At 41.4% G+C, this 24716-nt stretch overlaps 1 protein-coding gene across 1 annotated transcript in view; it reads left to right on the forward strand.

Annotated features, from left to right (window-relative positions):
* nfatc2a (nuclear factor of activated T cells 2a) overlaps nt 1-6343 on the forward strand; it is a 30114-nt gene extending 23771 nt beyond the window's left edge. The window contains exon 10 of the mRNA XM_080764065.1: nt 3465-6343. Within this exon, the coding sequence (XP_080620191.1) occupies nt 3465-3520 (56 nt within the window). The 3' untranslated portion in view covers nt 3521-6343. The remainder of the gene's footprint in view (nt 1-3464) is intronic.
* The last annotated feature ends 18373 nt before the right edge of the window (nt 6344-24716 follow it).

Here is a 24716-nt window from a genome sequence, read left to right on the forward strand (position 1 = left end):
TGCACCCGCTGTGGAGCTCCCGTTGCCTCTCTAAGCCTGTTTTATGCTCAGGGAAAAGTCTTGTGGCACCGCTGGGCGAGATGAAAGTTTCTTTAAGGCATTTTGGGCGGGAACCCCTTTTTTGTGTTAGCATTATGTTTATGCTTTAGCTATTGGAAAATAGCAGATCTACATACGAGCTTGCAGGTCTGCTATTTTTTGAAAAGTCGTGAAAGTTTGGCGCAAATCTTTGAATATATATTTCAGAGCGAACATTTAACTAAAGCTTTTGCTTCTGGGGGGTCCCCGGAACTACATATTTTGAGATGGGGGTCCGTGGCCCAATAGAGATAATTCTGGGGGTCGTTGACATGAAAAAGGTTGAGCACCACTGACAGAAACATGGGTTTTTCAGAAAAATGCCTTTTTTTTAATCGACCTCAGTCCAAAATGGGTTAAGGCATTAGGTGTCAGAGGGAATTCCACTAGAGACTAAAATAAACAGGGACGTTGAAAGACGTGACGACAGCAGTGTGCCTAGCTTGGACCACTCCTACAGCTTCTGCAGCACTCTGGGCAACAGCTAAAGGCTATAAAATGTGCTCAGTGTTAACCTGCCCTAATGGGGGGTTTTCTTATTCACATCTGCAAGTGATCAGGTATAGAAAGTAAAAGGCAGGGAGAAAGTGACCGTGATATGTGTTATCACAAACCAAACCATCTTCTCTCTTCTTTCTCACATCCGCTCTGTCTCTCTATATCCGGGTCCCTGCGATCCCTTTGTGTATCCCCCAGCTCATGTTGACGTCAATGCAGGAAGAAACAGAAACTATAGTATTTTCTGTCGCGGTCCTTTAGTTCCCAAACTATAGCAGAATACATTGCACCTCCATTTCTCTCGCATTATTTTGGATCGGGTGTATATATTGATAATTGCTGCAGTAACTGACAGCTGTTGTTTTGATGGATGTATTGGCTTTTATTATGCTTTGATTTGTTTGAAAATGGTTCTGTGCAGACGTGATATAGTTCCTGATGTGTCATTAATGTGTAGTTCTACACACACACACACACACACACACACACACACACACACACACACACACACACACACACACACACACACACACAGACCCTCTTCTAGATGTTCAGTTTGTTGTTCTTTAAGGTTCAGCCTGTTCAGGAGCATGTCGGCCTATTATTTTATTATTTCCGTCTTTTGCTTCTTGAAAATAGATTACTATGAGACTTCATACCCCTCAAACTGCAAACTAACGTAATGTTTAATGACATAATATGAGCTCTAATAATCTTCCTTTCGTCATGTAACTATATTTTCATTAGATCTCAACCAGAATCACAGCCCTAAAGCGTGTTGCCATGGAAACAAAATCTTTCGTGATATCACGTATAGACCGTAATTACATGGCTAGACGGTAAAAAGCTTTTTTGGCCCACTTTGAAGCACTCGTATTACTCATCGACCCTAATGAGCTCCCTGAGGCACAACAGGGGGCGGGTGGCACCAGCCACCCTGATGTCACTGTACCACTGTGTACACACACACACACACACACACACACACACACACACACGCACGCGCACACACACACACACACACACACACACACACACACACGCACACGCACACGCACACGCACACGCACACGCACACGCACACACACACACACACAATGGGCCTGATGAGGAGCAGATCAGCACACACACAGAGGATGTGGCCTATCTGGAGAGACAACATGTTACACATACTAGACATTCCTCCACGCTTATACTACAGGTTTCCCACGTGTGCGCGGTATAGCCGCTCAGTGTCATTTTAACTCTGAAAGTGTACAAATGGAACCATACAGACCCCATACGCCGGGGTCCCATTTAATTCCCCAACTATCATATCATGTAGCTGAGAATGTCTTGGAAACCATTCAAGGGGTTCCCCCCTTTAAGGTAAACTAAAAACTAAATAAATCTCACTTCAACGATTTTCGAGACAATCTGTTTTGTGATGTCACTTTGTGAAGGTGGAACAACATCTCAACTGGCACAATTCACAGCGCTACTTTTCAAAGCTGGTACTTTCCGCACCTCTTTGAATTTTGTACTGTACGTGCCCCCCACTCCACCCCACCCCACCCCACCACACACCCCGATACGTATATCGGTACGTATATGTACGCCCCCACGCACCTTGTCTCTATATTTAGAACCACAACACTGTGAAAGTTTCCATTTTACCCCCCCCTGCAGACGCACAAAGGCAGACACACACACACACACACACACACACACACACACACACACACACACACACACACACACACACACACACACACACACACACACAGAGAGAGAGAGAAGAGCAGCAGAACAGGAAGTGATTGCTTATAAGTGTAGCTCTACCCCTAGTGATGATTCAGTGCCAGTGCAGTGCAGAAGTAATATTAATTCACTTTCATGAATGCTTATGCTTGTCACACAAATCTCTACAGCTGTGTGCACTGTGCAGCCGTTTCAAACTTTGTGTCCAATGCCCAGCAGTGGGCAAGTCAAAATCGCAAGGCACCCACCCCTCTATTCATAAGCAAAGACATAGCAGAGCAACTATATTGGCTATCCTATAATGACGTGAAAAAGCCACGTCCATTGAGTTCAATGGAGAAGTGGTGCCCTATTCTATTTGGTTCCTCATAGTCTCTCGATGGCATACTGTGAATTCAACGGAAAAGAGCGTGCTGTTTTTCCTTGGGTGCCCAGATTGGGTTCCTCGAGTCGAGGCTATATAGAATTTACCTCTATTGGGAAATGAGAGCGCACAAACTACTGATATAGTAAATAAATTGTAGCCTATAGTCGTATCCTGCAATAATTACTGTAATGATCATGGTCATGTCATGTGGTCATAAAATCCAAATACAACCATGGACTTATCTCACAGCACACCAGTGTAGAGATTGGCATCCCACAGACAGGGCCCAATGCAAATCTTGTGAGAGCAGTAGTTTAGTAGTAGCTTTTTTTAACGCAGGCTTGACATTTGAATGCATTTCGCAGTTGTTTGTCATTGACACAAATGGAAACAAACTGGAAGAGTCATTTTGAAAGGTTGTTACCAACAGGTATATAATATAGATCAATGTATTAATAACGAGCAGTTAGCTCAGCCCACTGTGTCACTGTCCGAGTGTCCGTGGACCGTGGTGCTGTAATGCCGTCTCTGCCTCATTCTGTGTTTCTGTTTGTAGTTGTACTGTATTTGGGTCCCAATGGAAATAATGCAGGAGCAGACAGTACTTTACATTTGCTGCAGGCAGTCAAAAATAAACTGTGGGCGGAGAGCAGGCCTGAGAAAACAGTGTCACGCAATACCAGTTTGAGAGCCACTGGTCTACAGAGATTTTTGCTACAAAATACTGATTTCTCTTTCTCCCACTACCCCCCCCCCCCCCCCCCCTCTCTCTCTCCTACAGTGAATGAGATCATAAGGAAGGATCTGACCGGTGTGCAGGCCAGAGGGCAGACATAGAGGAAGAACCTGAGCAGGAACTTATATCACGCCCACAGTGTGGTGACACCAGTGGTGGGCAAAGTATCTCCTGTACTGGTCAAATGTTATGCAGCTACAAGTGAAAGTTGCTCTGAAAATTGTCTGAAATTTGTACTTAAGTTAAAGTAGTGGAGTACCTTTTTTTGTGCAAAAGTACAGATGACAAACATTACCCCAATTTTCCATACATTTTCAAAAAAATATTAATATTGGTGAAAATAGATGATCTACGACGTGCTCGGATTTTCACTTTATTTGAAATGGGGCTGAAGTGGTTAATTCATAATGTACTTTTTCTGCTCGTGGAAATGTTGTCTTTGAAATGTACTCAAGTAAATGTACTAAGTTTCTGTCCACGCATGCACGCACGCGCGCGCGCGCACACACACACACACACACACACACACACACACACACACACACACACACACACACACACACACACACACACACACACACACACACACACACACACACACACAGTATTTCACCCCCTCTTTGATAGTGAAGATAAAAATATTAAACTCCCTGCCATCATAAACATTAAAACCCTGATGTAATTGAACTCTGAGATTGTAGAGATGGAATTAAATGGCCCGATCATAGACCATTTTCTTTCCATTTGCTGAATTAAATTAACAGTAACAGTTATAGTGTGATTTGGTTCACTTTGAATGATTTCTGTCTAGGTGTGTAGTTCTTAGGCAGTTAACCCATAATGTCTGCCTCAATTTGAACAACAATCACCCTTTCATATTTGTAACGCTTTCTTGGTCAACCAGTTGGAGGACGTGCCCTAGGTTTTGGCATTCATGTCTTAACAAAGCAATGTTTGTTTTAAAATAAACAAAAAGAAAATGTGTTGCAGGTCAGTGATAATCACCAGAAATAGCTCACAACGAATCACATCAAGCCTTAGCCAGTGATGAGTACTGTTACTTTACTGTAAAAGCACACCTATCTAGTTTAGTATGTAAAATTGTGAATTGTGTCCAACCAAATTCTTGGTTGTCAAGGAGTATCACCGAAGTTCCAAAGATTATCCTCACTTATGGCCAAAATCCTGCCTTACTTACTTCTTGCACATGCCAGCTCTTTCATGTAACATATTGCCAACTTTGTATGCAGTTTTCCAATAGAAAAACCTTGAGCTTATACCTTTATCATCTCATTTTAGGTGCATTTTTCCCGTTTTTGTTTTTTAAATGAAGGGATATGCACACTGCCTTGATGATATTCCAAATGAATTATTACTGTGCCTGCTAATATGCACCGTTTTGAATAAGGGAAAATGAAGTAGATTTTTTCTATTTTATAATATTTGAGTCATTTGAATAATGTATTTTATATTAGTATAATGTATGTTGCTTCATATTCATGTGACTTGCCAAATTGCCTTCCCAAGGAGCCTGTAATGCTACAGTTAAAATGGGCTAAATGTTTGAATTGGGATCCATGCTTTGATACTGATGCAGAACTAGCCTGTGTATTATTCAAAACTTGGTGTAAAATCTCAAGGATTTTAGCCTTTGAAGTGCGGTTGTGTTTTTGTCTTGATGGTTCTGCATCCGAAATATCTCATTTTAGAATGTGTTCTTACTTGTATGAAATTCTTCTCTATTCTATTTGTATTTCTTTGATTGTATTTGTGGCTGTTTATAGAAGTACAGAGTATATAAAAAACTTGTTTCTATGTATATGTTCATTTACAGTATATCAATGGAATTTGGAGTCCATTTGGTAGCCTAACAACAATCAATATATTCAGAGTTCAGTAGTCTCAAGTATTCTTTCTTGTTTGTAATGTGTTTTACATTTCCAAGACTATCCGACATTCTCAAATGGAACATATTTTCCACAGTAATTTCTCGTCACACCTTTTGCGTATACTGTAAGTATATCAAAATACACTGTAGAGATATTTCATCGGCTGATAAAACGACCATTGATGAGTCATAGCAGGTAGTTTTATTAGTAAAATAAAAAAAATCTACTTTTGTAACTGAATTGGGATGCTTTGTGCCAAATGCATTTATATGATTGCAGGAAAAATAAAGTTTTAATTCAAAACATGATGAAGTCCAACTCTACACGTATGATATTTCATGTGGACCTATTCTGATAGAAATTTAGATTTATTTTGTAATGTTGATAAAAGTGATAATACATCTATATGATTTTTATTTTTTTGCCATTGAGCCATTCTCTCAATGTACAGGACAATGTATTTGACATTTATTGAATGTAAACTATACCAGAGATTTTGTTTCCCTTTCTGTAAATACAAGATGGAAAGTGTCTAATGACTGACCATGTTTTAGAATGATACAGCATAGCCTATAATACTATGGTCTTGTTGTGTGTAAGTCTGCCTCATTTGTTTTCAAGCTTGAACTGTTTCTCTTTATACAGTTCGAGCCATTTACACGATATTTCGAACATACGTTTTATAATTTTATTAAAATGAATTTTAATAAGGGCAATATGGATAATATTCAAATGTCAACATTAATCATAATATATCATAGATATATCATAGATAGAACATTAAATGTAACTGAGACCTAAATCTTAAAAAAAGAAAATGTATATTGATATTAGTGTTTATTTTGCTTTATTTCACAACTTTGATCACCACCTCTTTGGTCACAAAGGTGATTATTCCTCTTATCTTGTGTTTTTTCTTGTTAATAGAGTTTTCTTCTATTTGTTCTGTTGTGAATCACTTAGTCATTGTGTTGCCTTAAGCAGTTTTTCCCATCCTATTTTTGTATCCTAAAAAGTAGCAATAAATCATATACAATACTACTGTTTGTGTGCAGTTGATTGATTGATCAGTTTTCTGGATAAGAATATATAATTACAAGCATAGCGTGTTTTATTTTGACACGCTATGCGTGTCAAAATAAAAAGACTTTTAAGGCCAATACTAAAACCGAATCAGAAATTGATAAACCACAGAGTAGTGGCGCTGGAACACTTTGAGATCTGAAGAAGAAATGTTTGGTCAAGGAATATTTTAGCTCTGAATCCATTCAGAGCTAAAATGTTTATTTTAATTATCAATCAATTGTGTTCCGGATTGTATCAATTGAACTAAACTAAAAACAAAATTGTCAATGTTTTTGCATATTTTTATATTATCAATAAAATCGTGGCGTTTTTCCAATTACTTGGGGGGCCATTTGAAATATCCACATTCTTGTTGTTTCTTCCAGACAGCAGAGATAAGTAATATTTTAACTGAACATATCTATCAAAATGTATTGGTGTCTCTGTCCATGTGGGGGCATAATAAATACATTAATAGGATTTACAGTTAAATCCTCAATGGAAATGCAAACAGATGGACCAAGTCCATTTGGTTACATTTGTACTCAGTTGAATTAACATTGAGGAGTTTGTAGGCCGCTACAGGCATGCAGTGTCACTAAGCCAGAAGTACCAGAAAAGCCCAATGGTGTTTCTTCAGCCCTCATTTGTGGCGAGAGAAAGTGACTCATCAAGCTGAAACAGATACTGTATGCTTACACTGTCCCCCCACCCTATAGTCCTTCTTCTTAACCATGAGATACATTTATACAAATAAAGAACTAGAGTTGAACCCATGTCTGTATCTCTCTTACATTATGCAAGTGTAAGCACCACACACAGTTGTGTGAGCATGTGCGTGTGCTTGTGTGCACACGCACGCGTGTGCGCGCGCGCGCACACACACACACACACACACACACACACACACACACACACACACACACACACACACACACACACACACACACACACACGCCTGACTATTATGGGCCTGATGAGGAGCAGCAGAGCCGTTTACGCACACATGCACCATACTTTTACAACTCAAGCCCACCCCTCCCTGTCTCCCTTCAAACAAAATAACATCAAGAAGGAAACCCACAAGTCCATGGACAACCCTGATGCTATGGAGACAGCTTGTTTTGGAGCTTGGTTCTGGTGTTGGGAGGGCTTTGTGAATGAACCTTGTGTTGCAGGAAGTATCTGGCAATTACATCACAAGTAAAAAAGAGCAGCAGCATGTGGGCTTCACTATAGAAGAACTGATTTCCACTCACTGACAGATATGCCATGATGACTCATGCGCCCTTTAAGTTGTCAATGGTGGTGTAATGAGTTTGGACTGCATACACAACAGTGTGTGAGAACAGAAGAACAAAATGCATGCTCGATTTCATGAAAGTGGCGTTTGTTTTCAGTTCATCTTTGTATGATTAAAAGATATATATATATTATATTCCATAAAATGTTAAAGTTAGATTTGAAATACGAAAGTTTTTCTTTTTAGTTATCAATTGTTTTTATGCATCACAGACACAATACAATATGTAGTATATTTTGATTCAAATTATCAAAGGCAGTACACAGCTGGCAATCGTCCAGAAAGATATTGCAATGAAAAAGATATTGGAGAATTTGTCAGTGATTATGACCGACCGTACAGGTACTATGAAAACGTGCAAAACCTGTCAGTCAGTCCGTCGATCCGTCACACCACCATATATGGCCGTCAGTCCGTCACGCCTCGTGACACGTCATGCCACCATATGGCCACAGTCCATCACGCCTTGTTACACGCTCCATATATGGCCGTCTCCATATATGAAGATCACGACACTGACCTCATCAAACCCTGGATAGCCATACATGGAGAAGACTGGATCCTCACCATCATTAGTGCAGCTGCACCTGGCAGCTGGCGAAAACTAGAGTTCTCAACAGGCCAGAAAATGAAGGCCCGGCCCTACCTATATGACGCCTTCATCTAACCCTGTGAACTCGAGACACTGCCCCTGCTGCCACCCTTAGATCTCTGTATATGGAGCCGACCTGTTCTGACATTCCAAGACACACTCCATATATGGACAGACCTTTTTTTATTTTCTCCGTAGGCTCAGACTTTTTGGTGTAAGTGTGACGGGGGTCAAGTGTTCTTTTTTTGTGTTTCCTTATTTACCTGTTAATCAGTAATATTGTTTTCCCTTGTGTCCTTTATATTACTGTCTTAATGTGCTGTTGTGTTGTGTAATATCATATAAGGGTTGTGTTCTTGAACGTCCCCTTTAAGGCCTTAATTACCTGACCAGTGCCAGCCCTGTCAATGAGTGGGGTGGAGGAACAGTGGCTATAAATGGGGCCACAGAATTAATTCAAAGGAGGACAGTAAAGGGAGAAGGCCTGGAGTAGTGGGTCTGTTGTGTGCGAACGATAGGACAAAGGAGGAGACAGCTCCCAGGCTAAGCCATGGAGCTTACTGGCTTGCGTGGCTGTTCATGGGACGTAATCGAGGAGTTGTGCAACTAACCATTGAGGATCTGGACCGGCAGACGAGACAGTGACAGAGGGGAAGCCAAATCACCGCAGCAGAGGGGCCAAGTTGCGACTTGCCCCTCTCCAAGCTAAGTACCCCCTCTGTGTCCTTCAAGTTGACCTTGACAACATATACTGTCTGTAGCTGTCATTGTGGAGTGAGGTTATTGGGAATGGATGAACTGGCGGTGTGTCCATTGTGTGTTCACAGTGATGCTGCGAAGAACAGAAGACTAGAAGTTCCCTCGACCCCACCTGGCTGCCAATAGACTCCCCCCTGCAAGTTGCACATTTTGAACAGTAATGTTTTAAGAGTTGTTGATTATTGTTTTGGTTGTTTGGTTACTTAGTTAGTTTGTTTATAGGATATAGGTAGGTTAGGCTTTTAGATTTTTCTATTCGGTCACACTCTTATTTGTGTCCAGAGAAAAAAACCATGGAGGTGGTTTCCCGTCAAACAAACTGTACATATAAACTGGCCAGGTTGGCTACAGGTCCTCTCAGCTCCAGGTACAGCCCTAGGCCCATGACTCCTGGGCAGTGGCAGGTTTCCTGCTTATAAAGGCCAGGCCCCTCCCACTAGACCAAACCATCCCTGTCTGAAACTTACAAGTTACAATCCAGTTTAGCCCATGTCCAAAGACAATATATATAATTCCCATAATGGTATAAACACCTTGCAGTCTATTGAACATATTACTCAAACGAGTGTTCATATAATAACTCTTCTGTTTAAACAAAACCCACAGATGGTATGGTCCACTCATGGAAAGATGGTCCATTACAAGAAAGAAATAACAATACATTTGGAAAACAGCACAGGAACAATGTTGATACCAGTTTTAGTGTGTGCACTCACCAAACTAATGAACAAGGCCACTGGCTATTGTGTCATGGGGTATTGTAGTGGAGTGTTATGAGTGTGATGTGCTGTTAAGTGGCAGGGTGAACTGCCACAGGGTCCCTGCCAAAATAGTTCCAGACGGCCATTTTGGGGGTCCTTGAATGTTGAATAACTACTGAATTAACTTGAAGCTATATGACGATCCACAGTTACACTAATCTTACCCGGTAATATCCTCACAGGTCCAGAACAGGGACCATCACCCATATGGAAAAAGTACGGAAATAGTGTCTCGGTGAAGGTGTGCGTGAAGGTGTGTTGGCAGCATCGGGGTCAGAGAAGGACAGCGTTCCTCCATCACAGTCCAGCTGGACTCTGATCCTCTGAGGTTCCGTCTCCAATGGGAGGACCTGTATGCCGGTGAGTGACCCTGGTACTACGGACTGTGCCGTGTAGATCTCGTCCTCTAGCCTTATTCTCCAATGATTACCCTTTCGGTCTCCCTTCCTCTGGTACGACTCTGCTAACAAACCCACTTCCCAGTCCGTGCGGTCCACGACCTCGACGTCCCCGCTGGGAGTGCCAGAGTCAAAGCCCTTGGATGATGGGCATCTGGTCAGACCTCTCCATGTTGTCGGGAAGCTGACCAGTGTAAGACCCGGAGGTCCAATAGTCTATGCAGCGTCCGGGACTGCACAGATCGTCAGACAGAGTGTATCCTGGATAGGCGGTCCAGAATGACAGGAAAGTAGGAGATGTTGTCCTTCATCTTGTCCCAGACTCTGAAGGCCAGGTTGCCCAGGTGTTTGGCCACGTCTATCAGTGGTCCGGAGACCACCGGCTGTGGGTCCTGTGTTGTGAACCGCAGGACTCTTTCCATTGTGGTTCCAAAATGGCAGGGAACATCATGGGTATGTCTACACCTCCGATCACCCCCCTGGTCATCTTTGAGCAGGCCACCATTAGACAGGTTAAGAAAATTGTGTCTGACCCCTCCCATGTACTATACCCTGAGTATCGGCTAATGCCATCAGGTAGGAGGTACGAGGTCCATGCGTGCAAATATAAAGGATTCCTTTGTCCCTCTATCAATCACACTCCTTAACGGAGTCCTTGCAGAGGGCAGACAGGGTTATCATCTCTAATTGATCTATTTCTATTAATGTTGAGGCCCATAAGTGAATGATTTGCAGTATTGTTTGAAAATAGCCATAGCCGTTTGTGTGGTGTAGCCCAGGTGTAGCCCAGGTGTAGCCCAGGTGCCCACATGACAAAACCAACCCTCAAGCTCTGCACAGTTCATGGGATGGAACAAACTAAAGAAAACATACAAAAGCAACATGCAGACGAGAAGCAACTACTGGTGGGTGGCATAGAGCAATAGAGCATGGTCATACCCTGGATTATGTAGATTCCATTCTATAGTTTTGGACAAATGGTTTGAATGCCAAAAGAGGACATTCTGATTATGTCCTGTAGAGGGAGACATGAGCATGTGAATGTACAGTATAGAACCCACAGGGTTCTTATTTACAAATCCTTAGGAAAATAATAGGCTGTTCTATTACTGATGCAGTCCACCTCTGCAATGTGAATGTGCACATTTAAATTGGATTCATCTTCGTCATTTCATTGGAGAAATGGCAATTTTAGAACTCAGTCTTGTTAGCCTGCGGCTTAAAAAGCAATTTTAACAATCGCTGGGCTTTTGGTACAGTCTTCCATATCTTACATTACACAAGCATTTTCATTAACCTATGCATCAGATTCACAGGCACAAGTTGACAGTAAAATCCCACACAAGTGGGATAAAAAATATAAAATAAACCTATATATGGCAGTGGTTATTTCGATCATTTTGATGTCAAGGACCCCCAAAACACAATGTATTTAGCCACAGAATATTTATTATCCCCCATACAAGATTTTTGTAACGTATATTATTTTTTTAAACTTGATTTTCAAATATCCGATGTACCTGTACTGTACTATAGTATAATAGGGTTAAGCTGATTTTTATGCTATATTAACCCCCAAGTCTCCCCTCCTTTTTCCCCTCTATCTCTTTGTCCACAAATCACACCTGTGTGAAGTGAGGGGAGCTAATATATTAAAATCTCATGTTGATGATGTAATGGTGATGTAAAACAGACGGTGTCGAAACAAACTTCTCTTTATTGTTAATGGCATTTAATGTTTGTGTTAGGGACAAGATGACGCACATTCAATGGCGTTTTTAAAACAAACATTGAACTAAAAACAAACATTAAAACTCAAGAGGGGTTAGTAGGCTACATCTATGCATTGTGAGCTTGTAGATCTGCCATTTCTGCCACATGTTCACCCCCAGAATAGGGAATGTGCATTTGTGTACAAACAAAAATAAAATACAATTTGACTACCTGTTCAATTACCGTTTGAATATGTGCTAAACCACAGCCCCATGCTTCCTTTTGGTTATGGATATAGATGGTCTATATAAAGTCCAACTCTTCCTACTACTCCTACACAAATCCTGTGATTATGTAACTCTAGAGTTAAAGACCCACAAGGGTCCATTTGGTTCCTAACCCATTTGTGGTACAGTAGATAGTACACTGGTGGAGGTATACCATACTATAGGAGGAAAGATCATGCCTATGGATGGTCATTATTAAGCCTTTGATTATTAAGACATGTCGTTCACCGCAAAATGTATACATCTGTTGCCAATATCCAATTTTTGCATAATCTCAGCATATTAAATAACATATATTTTGAGTTTGGATAATAAATTCTGTACAGAGAGTTCAATATACTACTCTTTGTATTCATGTGTATGTATAGTTTCATAATGATATTCATATAATGCCATAATGTTTATTTCTATCTCAGTTATAATTATTTGTATTTGTCTGATCCAGCACCCATTTCAATTACGCCATTAAGAATATAATAATGAGAATAATAATAATTATTATGCATCATTATGACCGTTCAGTGAGGTCTCACTCTGTGGAGAAAGATATAGATCCATCTCTGAGGTCTCCCAGCTGATGCTCATTAAATGAGATGAACAACAGGCTCCATGCCTGCCACCCACCCCATAGATCAAACACTGCTTCACAGATCATTTCTATAGTTACACCTCACCAACTGGGGTGTCAGAGTTTACATAATGCTTCCTTCCTGCGGCAGTCCATTCCTGACATGAGAATAATTGATCATATTATGTGGTAGGCTACTAGTTCGCAGACTGCACACATGCAGTGTAGGTTGATGTGATTTTTGGAAAAGCATATAGAACCAAACGTTAAATGGTGCATTTACTGTATACAACACCTTTATCTAAAGAACTTTACAATGTCCATTACATTCACTCATTCACACACATTCATACACCAACGGCGGAGGAAACATGCAATTAAGGCACCAACCTGCTCACATTGGGAGCAGTTATAAGGGTTCTTGCTCAATTAAGGACACTTCATTGGCACTAACCCAGGGGGAGCTTGGGATCAACCGTATACCTTCCGATTCCCAAAGGGCCACTCTAACTCCAAAATTTGGAACACCCCTATCAGTGGAAAGCTCTTAACCCGTCACTGTTGGACGGTACAGCGTTATCACTAGTTTTCCCACTGGACAGTGAAGGAGCTTGCGTTGATCTGTCTTCCCGCATGCGCACATTCTTGCACTGTGTGTATACCTTTCAGTTATTTCCAGTGACTAAATTAATTCCCTAACCCGTAATTCTAACTTTAATTTCCGCTACTAGGCCTAGTTTAGTTTAATTTAGTTGTTTTTTTTTCACTAAAAGAAATGAGACGTACCTGTAGCTTGCGGAGTTAGTTCAGTCAGACATACTCGAGGGGGTTCATACTTATACTTACTTAATCCTCTTCGTTCCCGGTGGAACCTTAGGGTGGAACATAAGGCTTCGACTATCTGCTTCCATCTGGTCCTATCCTGTGCAGCATGTGCCTCATTCGCCCCATCTCAGATTTGCCATCTTCAGTTCTGAGGTCACGGTTCTCCGCCAGGTGGTTTTTGGCCTCCCTTGTTTCCTCTTTCCAGGTGGGGTCCATCTTAGGGCTATACTTTAGGAATGCTGTTCTGATCCATTCGAAGGACATGTCCGAGCCATCTGAGCCGTCTGCGTTTGATTTCCAGTACCACATTGTAACAGTTTGTCTTTAGGTATACAGGTCCTCGTTGGAGATCTTTTCTGGCCAAAAGATGCGACATATCTTCCGGAGGCACCCATTGTGGAAGTTGATTTTATTCATGTCGCTCTCCACCACTCGCCAGCATTTTGAGCCATACAGCAAAACTGACTTAACGTTGCTGTTATACAGTTTGAGGCTGTATTGGTATTGCTTAGATTTCCAGATGGTCTGGAGGCTTGCAAATGTGCTGCTTTTCCGAGCCTTATACTGAGGAGACTTCCCAGATACGTGAACTCTTCAACGTAGTCAAGGGAGTTACCATCCACAGTGATTGGTGCATGTGGTGTTGGGTGTGTGCAGTGTGCACATCACTTGGGTTTTGGAGATGTTGATTTTTAGACCTATCTGCTTAGCAAATCGGTCAGTCCTTTCCGTCTTCTCTTGCAGGTGGGTGTGATTGGTGGAGAGAACGAGGGGGGGGGGGGGGGGGGGGTTCATACCATGCTCAAAGCTGCATTACTGTGGGCGTATAAGTGTGTGCAAGTCCCACACGTCATTCGCCGACCAATTGGGCGGGCTACTTAAGCTCACTAGACTGCATGCTCTTCCTGCCTTCCTCTGTTCCTGGTTGTTATGTGATGTTTGCTCCCACCACCACCACCGGTGGGCTCTGCTATTTATGCTCCCCATGGGGGGTTTTATTGTATATCTAATCTATCTCCCTGCTCTTAATGTTTTATGTTGGTGCTTAATCGTGCCGAGCATGGAGAAATCCAGCAGATTATCCTTTTTAAATTGTGTTATCAGTGAGTACAGTACTGTAACATACTGTACTGTGCAATACTGTGTCATACTGTACCGTACGGTACTGTACTGTACCATACTGCACTGTACAATACTGTGCCATACTGTACCATACTGTACTGTACTATAGCATACTGTACTGTACCATACTGTGTGTGTGTGTGTGTGTGTGTGTGTGTGTGTGTGTGTGTGTGCGCGTGCACAGTGGAAAGGGGAGTGGCCTGCAATGTGATGTAATTTGCAGCACAGTGAAATGTTGCGCAATAACGTGGTATTTATTGCAAATGCAAACTGTACGGTAATTATGACAGTTGCATGGATGCAACATAGTGCGTTGTGTCTGGACAGGCATGCAGTAGGTGTTGTGCATGGAGAGATTTGTGCAAACAGTGTGGTTTGGTAGGAGAAGGCGAACAAATGCGGACGTATGAACGGTCGACCCCCCCCCCCCTTTCAATTAGTGTAGCAAGATGTTGGGCCGGGAACTTTTTATCAGGAGGAGTTAGTGTTGCATGTCTAGGGCCTCCCGGTAGTCACATATTTGCACGTGCTTCTTTTCTGATACATTCCTATTTCATAGCACTCGGCCTCACCGAGGTCTCAGAGGAAAGCAGCACAGTGGCAGCAGTGGCTGGATCACTATGACCAACATAACGTATATTTACAGTATAATTAACTGGAGTCCCATAAGGGTCCTATAGGCCCCCTTTCCTGCCTCCTCCATTCTGTGACTTGTTCAAGTGCCTGAAGCTGCCTTGTTCTAACATAATAGAATCTGGTCTCTCTGAGGTGCAGAGCTGAGAGGGAACCCTGCTTACAGAGCTATATCTTGTTAGAATCACTCTCACTGGTAGACATGATTATAATAATTACAACCTTACCTAATGGAATCAATCAACCGTTACACAGACTTAATAGTTCCTGATGAGATGGACGTGTGAGAATATACACAGCCAAGGGTGAAAGTTCTCACTATATTGTGTGTTGACTGGACTGAGACAAAGCTTCAGCCCGGACATTTTACGGAATTTGGCCCAGACTGGCCCACCACAACCAGCGTGCAGATCTACTCTACTGACTTTTTGGGTCGAGTCCCATAAAAATATGTGAAATACATGCCCTTAACACGACCACATTTACAGTACAACATAAATGATACACAACCAACAGACAACTAATTTAACATTTGGCCCAGACCGGCCCATATTATGCCCACCGGGCATATGCCTGGTACGTTCTGTGGCCAGTCCACCCCTATCTGCTGCATGGGTAAACAGGCTTTGTGTTTATATACGCTTCTAATTCTAAAGGTCCCATATGGACAAAAGTAGTTTATTATCTCTTTATGTTTTGCACTCAGAGGGGTTGATTAATGTTTCTCTGCCTTATTGCACTCAACCGATCATGACAGCTATAATGAATTATAACTAGAAAGTACTGTCGCTGAAGTGTGGGATCACTAAGAATATTGATAGTATTCATGTATTAAAAGTGCTGATAGTTTCCTAAGTGTTAAATGCTTTCAACTATTTGTAGTGTTAAGGGTTTTAAAATAGTTTTAAGTGTTAGTATTTAAAGGTGTTAAAGTATTAGCAGTGATAAAGGTTTTAAAGGTGTTAAAGTATTAGTAATTTAACGTTTTTGATAGTGTAGACATCATTGAGTAGTGTAAAATGTAGTTTTGTTATCGTAAAACAGTGGTGCTAGGGTGAAATAGGCAGTTGCTGGCTCTAATAAGTTGTTGCTAAGGTCTAATATGCAGTGTCTATGGTTTAATATGCGGTTGCTAGGGTAAAACAGCTAGGTGGTTGCTAGGGTAAAACGGTGGTTTCTAGGGTCTAATAGGGGGTTGCTATAGGTATAATAGATTGTGCTGTGGTCAAATATGTTGTTGCTAGGGTATAATAAGCAGTTGCTGAGCTCCATTGTAGCTAAATGGCAATTCCCTATTGTAATGAATGGGATTTTTGTAGCAAATATAAGTGAAATCTCTCTAAAAGTACTAATTATTAAAACAATTCTAATGGTAGCCGATATGTCCTAAGTAGGACTATAACCGAGATTTCTCTGTATTTGTAGAGAAGGCTGTCAGTATATGTTAGTCCTATTTGTGGACCGTGCAGCTTGTGGGATCTGTATACCTTTCTTTTTTTTAATATATATTTTTTATCCCACGATTTTGTAACCCATTTTTCACCCCTGTGTCAATCATCTAATCATGTGATCCTGGGCACTACACACCCTCCACCAACCTAGTCCCCATATATGGGGGACATGGGGGAGAGCAACGGACTTGAACTCATGCCTGAGCACCTTTCTTAAGTTTCTAGGTTGGCGGGAGCCGTGTGAACTAGTCAGTAGCTTGAGCCAATTGTTAGCTAGGTACCTCCTTCTTGACTCCAAATACTTACTTAAAGTATGAAATACTTACTTGTAGTATTATTGCTGAATGCTTCTATGTGTGATACTTTATAGACTGACGTGACGCCATGGTCAACCATTGACAAACAAGGACGTTGTAGAGTTGGAACTGAGTTTCTAGCTAAAATTATAAAGGACTAGTTAGGTACAGTAGGTGTAAAAAAACTGGCGGAAAATGGACATTTCCCCATTTACAATTTACAATTTAGGCATTTAGCAGACACTCTTAATCCAAAGCGACTTACATTAAGCAAGAACAAAAAGCATGCATGGCAAATTGGCAATACATCACATAAAGTAATTACATAAAGTAGTTCCCCATTGAAATTAATGGGGGAAAATCTAAAAGCTAAATTCAAATTTTAAAATGTTCCCGATATGTCCTAAGTAGGCCGAATGTTGTAGAGTTGGAACAGAGTTTCTAGCTAAAACGTGCAGAATAATTTTATCAGTGGGAATAACATTAGTGTGATAGCCTTAGTGATCCCACAATGACTAATAAGCAGTTGCAACCAAAACAGCATGTGTTGAGAACAGAAAGAGGCTCCTGCAGTGTGATTCTGACCATCCACAAGGTGGAGCGTGACACGGGACAGTGGTCAGTCCTTGTCCATTTCTATTTTATTTGCTTTTATTGAGATCGCCTTTACTTCATACTTTGAAGGAATTGCCTCTTTACACATTGCACTATACGGTACTCTCCACCTCATCTCTCAACTCTGTCACATAGCAACAAAGTGGTTTCCATAGAAACTGATGTAAACTTACAACTAATGACATTTTTATCTCTTGCCTTTTGGCGAGAGGCAATTCTATGAATAGGAATGTGTTTGTTTAGAATTAAACAATTTAATCTATCTAGAAATTAACCTTCATTCACTGTTGAAATGTCTAACATTTCAACAGTGAATGAAGGTTAATTATTGATGTTTGAGCACTCCAAAATGGTAACATTTGCATACCTCACTTACAGGAGTCTATAACCTTACTCCATTAACATTGTTTAATTTAAGGAAATTTAAGCTGATCTACAAGCTCTGGGAAGCTTCTAGATCTGCTATTTTCATAAGATATTTTATGATACATAGCTTGCTGAGTTAGTTCAGTCAGATATACTCGAGCGGCTTCATGCTGTGCTCAAGGGTGCATACTCGAGGGGTTAATATGCTGCATTACTATGTGGGTGTATTCTGTGTGCAAGACCCACATTTGCTGATGTCGCAGTCAGCTGACCAATTGAGCGGGGTATTTAATAGAATCTCTTTGCCTAGACTGCATGCTTCTTCCTGCCTTCCTTCTGCATATGGTTCCTAGTTGCATGTGATGTTTGCTCCCACCGCCACCCCAGCACCACCGGTGGGCTCTGTTATTTCTGTTCCCCATGGGGGGTTGTTATTGTATATCTATCTCCCTGCTCTTAATGTTTAATGATGGTTAATTGTGCCAAGCAGGGAGAAAAATGTAGCAGAGCCGAACGCCAATGTAAAATATTATATGCACACTTGTATTCTCATTCTATAATAAATATTGGTTAAATCTATCTGACATTTAATACATTTGAAAACAGTACTTTTTGGGTATATATATTATTTGTATATATATTTTTTCATTTTTTACTGAGTATTTCTACATGATTGCAGTATTGATACTTTTACTTAAGTAAAAGCCCACAGCATTTTGGATATTCTTTGATTCAAACACTGCAAAGATTAATCACACAACCCCTGGCATATACCTATACTGAGCATGTCATATAATAGACGGACATTTGATGAATAAATAAATAGCATCTAGACTCCCCTAGTGTTCAGGCAATGAGTCTCTCTGCTGTCAGGGAACCCAAAGGTCACTACAATCAAAAGGCTGAGAGCTTCAAAAGCTGGCCACACAGTTGGACTTCCTATTTTCTAGGGTAAAGCTGCAAGGAACGGTGATTTCAGAGCTGTGACAGTCAGCCATCATCTCAAGGTCATAGGAAAAACACACCCACGTGAACTGAGTGGTGCAACCCCCCCCCCCCCTCCTCTCTCTCTCTCATTAGCAGGCAACAGTGCAGCACGTGCAGCACTATCTCTCTCTGTTTCTGGCAAACAGCGCCCCTACTGGTACTCATTAGTAGTCATTCTGGTGCTCATATACATAGGCGGACACATACATAGGTGAACACGGACATTGCTGTTCCTTGGAGTGGTTGCACCACTCAAAAACAGAAATTCACTTGTATAGACCAATAGAATACTCTGTGCAGAAGTTCAGTCAGGAATCTTAGACTCATTAGACTACTCCTCAATAGTGTGTGTTTATAGCGAACTAATCATCATTCACACGGCCCAGTGTGTTCTATTTATATGGTGCAATGGGTACTCAACCCCAGGTAGCTCACATAAACCTGCTCTGCTGCTCGAACTATTGCTCTGCACTGCTTTATTCACCCAACTCCTCCTCACATCCAATTCAACCTGCTTTTATGGATCATTATTTTACTCCATGCCATGCCATGTCATCACAATCAATACCTCATATAAATATCAATGCATGAGTAGTCCTGAAAGTAGACTGACTGTGTAATGTAATGGTGTTGTAGAAGAAATGTGTGTAACAACAAGGTTCATGCTGTCTCTAGAGAGCAAGCCACAATTCATTTTTCCATAGACGATTCAGAAAGTATTTATTTAAAGACCTCAGACAAAGCCTCATGAACACAAGGTATCCCTAAATGTAACAGTACGGATGAAACTCCAGATTTCTCTGGCGTTGAGCTAAACCTGGCAATGTAATCTACGTATCTACCTGATCAAACCATTTATGAAGGAGAAACCAATATAGTATATGAACAATAGTGTGGGTAATTAATGCATAAAAACATACATATATAAAGTGTGATTTTGGTAATGTCTATATGGGTGGCTTGCTTCCACAACAATGGAACACACACACACACACACACACACACACACACACACACACACACACTAAGGCTGTCCCCAAACATTCAAGGTTTGAATGTTCGCTCGTTAGGGTTGGCACTCGAATCTTAATTAATGCATTTGAACCATTCGTTTTTTTTATTTTTTATTTTATTAACTCGAAAATATATCTCGGCGAGAATGTGATGTATGTTAAAAAGTAAGTTTCTCGTGCATTCCTGTCAGAAGTTATGTCTATCTCCTTGTTGTGCTGTCCCAGGTGTCTCTCTCCAAAATCCCCTGTGCACATTCATTTGGTGATGGGCCTGCAGCCAATCAGCCAATCAGCAACAAACACACACACACACACGCGCACGCACGCGCACGCACACACACACACACACACACACACACACACACACACACACACACACACACACACACACACACACACCAGCATGGCACAATTTGAGAAAAAAGGTTAGTTCTCTCTCTCTCTCTCTCGCGCGCTGTTGCGTCTGTGTGTGTGTGTGTGTGTGTGTGTGTGTGTGTGTGTGTGTGTGTGTGTGTGTGCACGCGCATGTGTGTGTGTGACACTGATTTATTGAATATTCTGACTTTCAATTCAAATGTACATACATTTAGTTTTGATTGTATTGTTGCCAGTGCCGGTTCTAGGCCTTTTGAGGCCCTATAGGCAACATATTATACAGAGCCCAAAATGTTTATAAACAAATCACAAATGTTTATAAACAAATCACAAATGTTTATAAACAAATCACAAATGTTTATAAACAAATACCAAAATGTTTATAAACAAATCCCAAATCCCTTGGTCCTACCCCCCCGACCATGAGACTTACTACAGGTCAACTGGTAGTGGTCCTACCCCCCCCATGAGACTTACAAATCCCAAATGTTTATAAACAAATCCCAAATGTTTGTAAACAAATCCCAAATGTTTATAAACAAATCCCAAAATGTTTATAAATAAATCACAAATGTTTATAAACAAATCACAAATGTTTATAAACAAATACCAAAATGTTTATAAACAAATCCCAAATCCCTTGGTCCTACCCCCCCGACCAATTGCTTTTTGCCTTGGCAATGTAAATGTAACCCAGCCAACATGGCAACCCGCAAATGGCAACCCATATCAACTGTCAATCAAGGCAGTATAAAGGTGACATCAGTTCCTACACTCCCCACTCCCACCTATGCAAGATGGCCGAAATGTTTGACAGCAGCATGGTCCTGTCCACTGTGACAACCTTTGGTTACTCTTCGGTGAGTCATATAGGCTTGGTGTCTTAACTTGGATCAACTGGTTAACTGTTTGTTTATTTTGAAAGCATTTGATTTATGATTTATGTTTGAACTTTTGGTTTAATAATTAATATTGATGTATTCTATTATATATAATTATATATATTATAAAATATGGGTTGTGGGGGCTGACAAGGCTATACAGCCACATGTGTTTCTAATGTGATGTAGGCCTACATAACACTAATGACACTAATCTTTTCTCTTCATGTAATTCCAGAATATGAAGAGTCACTGCACCAGTGGTGTAGGAGGCAGCACCAAGCCCTGGACCCTGAGACGAGCCATGTCCGTGGGCCCCACAGCCCCACCAATTTAGGCTTCCGAGGACCCCCACGGTCCCACACTACCCTGGAGCCCATTTGAAGTGTCCCAGACCGATGCCCCCCCTCCCTGCACAAGACATTGAGGTAGGAACTGTAGTGTACACTATAGCTGCTGCTGGGAAGAGCTGCTTGCTGCGGTGAGTACAAACTTGTTTATTGTCCTTTGCTGTCGCTGGTGTGGTTCTGCAGGGTAGCCTACTGATGGTGTTGCTCTCGTTTGCGTTTGCGTTCCGGCTTCCTGCGGTTGCGTCGTGTCGGGCTGCCTGCTGTTGCACTCGTTTGCGTTGCGTCTTTTGCGTCGACTGCCACAATTTCGGCCGGTTCTGTCATTTCACCTCATTTCACCTAACTTGTGGACACTGCCTGTCATCTGCAGAAGAACGTGATGGTTCACGGTAACTGGGTAAGTATCTGTTTTTGTATTCTTTGCTGCTGGTAGGGTAGGGTAGGGCTCCTACAAGGGTAGGTTTTTGCGTTGCGTCGCAAACAAAGCACTTTGGCACAGGCATGGAGCTCCTGGTTTACTGGGATGGGGTTCGATTCCCTGTTGCGCCCTATGCTGATTACATTTAATCTGTTAAACAGGCATCCTTTTGCACAATAGAGCGTCGCAGTCCCTCCCCCTTTCAGAACGACGAGTGGCCCAGGAAATTTTTCTCCATTTCATTTTCTCCATAGGCATTTCAAAACTTATTTATTTAAAGACCTTAAGCGTCGTATACGAAGCCAACTCCTGTCGTGACAAATCATGACAACGCACACAATATTTTGGACCAAATAATTACAAAGAACACAACGTGTTAACCTGCCGTTTTATCTACTTTCTAATTCTTTGTTTGGCCCGAAAAATTGTGTTTGTCATGATTGGTCCGAATGAAAATTCCTGCCCAAGTTCGAGTCCTAAAATAAGGGCTAGGGTACAGCCTTAACACACACACACACACACACACACAGTCACACACGCGCGCGCACACGCGCGCACACGCGCGCACACGCACACGCACACGCACACACACACACAGTCACACACGCACACAGATGCTTTAGCTTCTTCTGGATCGACCCGGACCCACGCTGTAAAAATTCCAGGGAAGCTCTGACATTTATAACGGATAAATAGATGTGAAGATCTGCTTCCTAGGTTTATTGTGAGATCACTGATGGATTGAGAGGGCTCAGAGCTTTTCCCCCCACAACATTACTCTGACTGATGTGTTTGTGGGGCACAAATTTGCTATTAATGGCATTTCAAATTGGCTTTCCTGAAGCACATAATGTATCATCTGCAGAATCTCAACTCCTCATGCATATTGTTCATGGTGTTCATAGTCATAACAGATGAGCTGTCATTCAAATTGTGTTTATACTGTATTGTTTTTAGCATGTCTCCCAAACTCCCACAGATCTTTGCATCAAGCACTACCTACCTTAAATCTGTCTATCTAAAAGAGACACATTTCTGCCCAATTTTGTACGTGCCGAAAGATACAGTACAGTTTACATTAACAATATCAGATAATATCATGGTTTTGTTCTCTGGAATTTGTTTTCTTATGCTGTCCTGTCAGAAAGGTTAAGGGAAATGGGTTTTATGGAGCGGAGTGTTTTATCTTTTATCTTAATACCTTCTGTTTAGCCAGAGCCTAAATTCAACGAAAAACAACAATAGTGCTTTAGAAAGGACACACACAGTGTTATAGCCAGGTTACATAAAGGATATTATACCACCAACGCACAGTATTTTTCACATGTGTGAACACCCTATTGTTTAAATAAATACCTGTATCTGTAGCCTAACAGCTCTCAGGAATAGGATGAGGTCACAGCCCCTTCCCACGCTTTCCCATGCTGTCAAGCATTGTGCTCGCATATACCTCAGTGTAAGCACAGTACACTGCACTGCTTTCTCTTCCCAAGCAAACTGAGATAGTATTGTCCACTCACACTTAAAGGCTAAAGAATTGTTTTATTATGCCCCAAGCAAATGTATGGCTGAAACATGAAAAACGTGATTTAGTAACTTGAAAAACGATGGGTGGATTTTCATGACACTTGGTAAGATCAGTAAACTACCATGCAGATTTGATCAACTTAAAAAAGGAACAATGAACAATGTCCCAATGAAGGACAACGGGTAAATGATTGTCAAGCTATTGATATTTGCCATTGTGTTGGGAGGTATACTATGCGCTCTATGGATTGCAGTAATTCTATTTGTTATTGTTATATATATTATTGTCAAGTGAAGTGTGTCAGCAGAACTACTGCATGAGCAGCTTCAACCCGAGCATGTAACCAAGAAGGATTTTCCAATGACAATAATAATGGGAACAAGACTCAATCGCTGCTCAGCAACACAAAACAGTGTGAGTGACAGTGTGAAATATAGACTTGTTTGTTCTTTATTCCAGAGATTACGGCAGCATTGTGTTCCCCTAGTCTCTCTTCAAGGTTGAAATAGCAGCAACAAACATGGTTTATCTCATATAGCCACAGCTCAGTGGTGTATTGAAACACATTATTATACATCAAAGTAGTATAAGTGGATGAACGCATATAAAGATGTCAAGATTGGTGTAAAGAACCATGCAATTCCAAGATGTTATTTTAAATTAGGTTCCTGTACATATGTACGGTAGACAAGACAAGTGTGTGTGTGTGTGTGTGTGTGTGCGCGGCTGTCCTCTGTCAGATCAATGGAACATCACATCACTGAGCCTTATGAGATAGAGACCTATGGTACCCCGCCGGGGGTGTTGCCTCGCAAAGAAAGGCATAATCGGTCAATCAGTTATAGAACTCGCTTCTTGGTTTTCAATGGGACTCACCAAATAAGTATTAGCCTATGGGATATAATAAACAAATCATTTGGGATTGTCTCCCCACACACATCAATGGGTGACTTGTTTTGCGTGGACAGAATCTGCTTCGCCTATTCATTGGAGTGGGTTACCCTCTGAGCTTTTTTCAACTCCGGTGTTGCCTTTGTCGGAGACTTTCCCTCATTAGATCATGTGAATGACAATCAGATGGCTGTTGGAAACACATTGGGAC

Source organism: Protomyctophum bolini (assembly GCF_963924005.1).
Source record: "Protomyctophum bolini genome assembly, chromosome: 5".
Lineage (NCBI taxonomy): Eukaryota > Metazoa > Chordata > Actinopteri > Myctophiformes > Myctophidae > Protomyctophum > Protomyctophum bolini.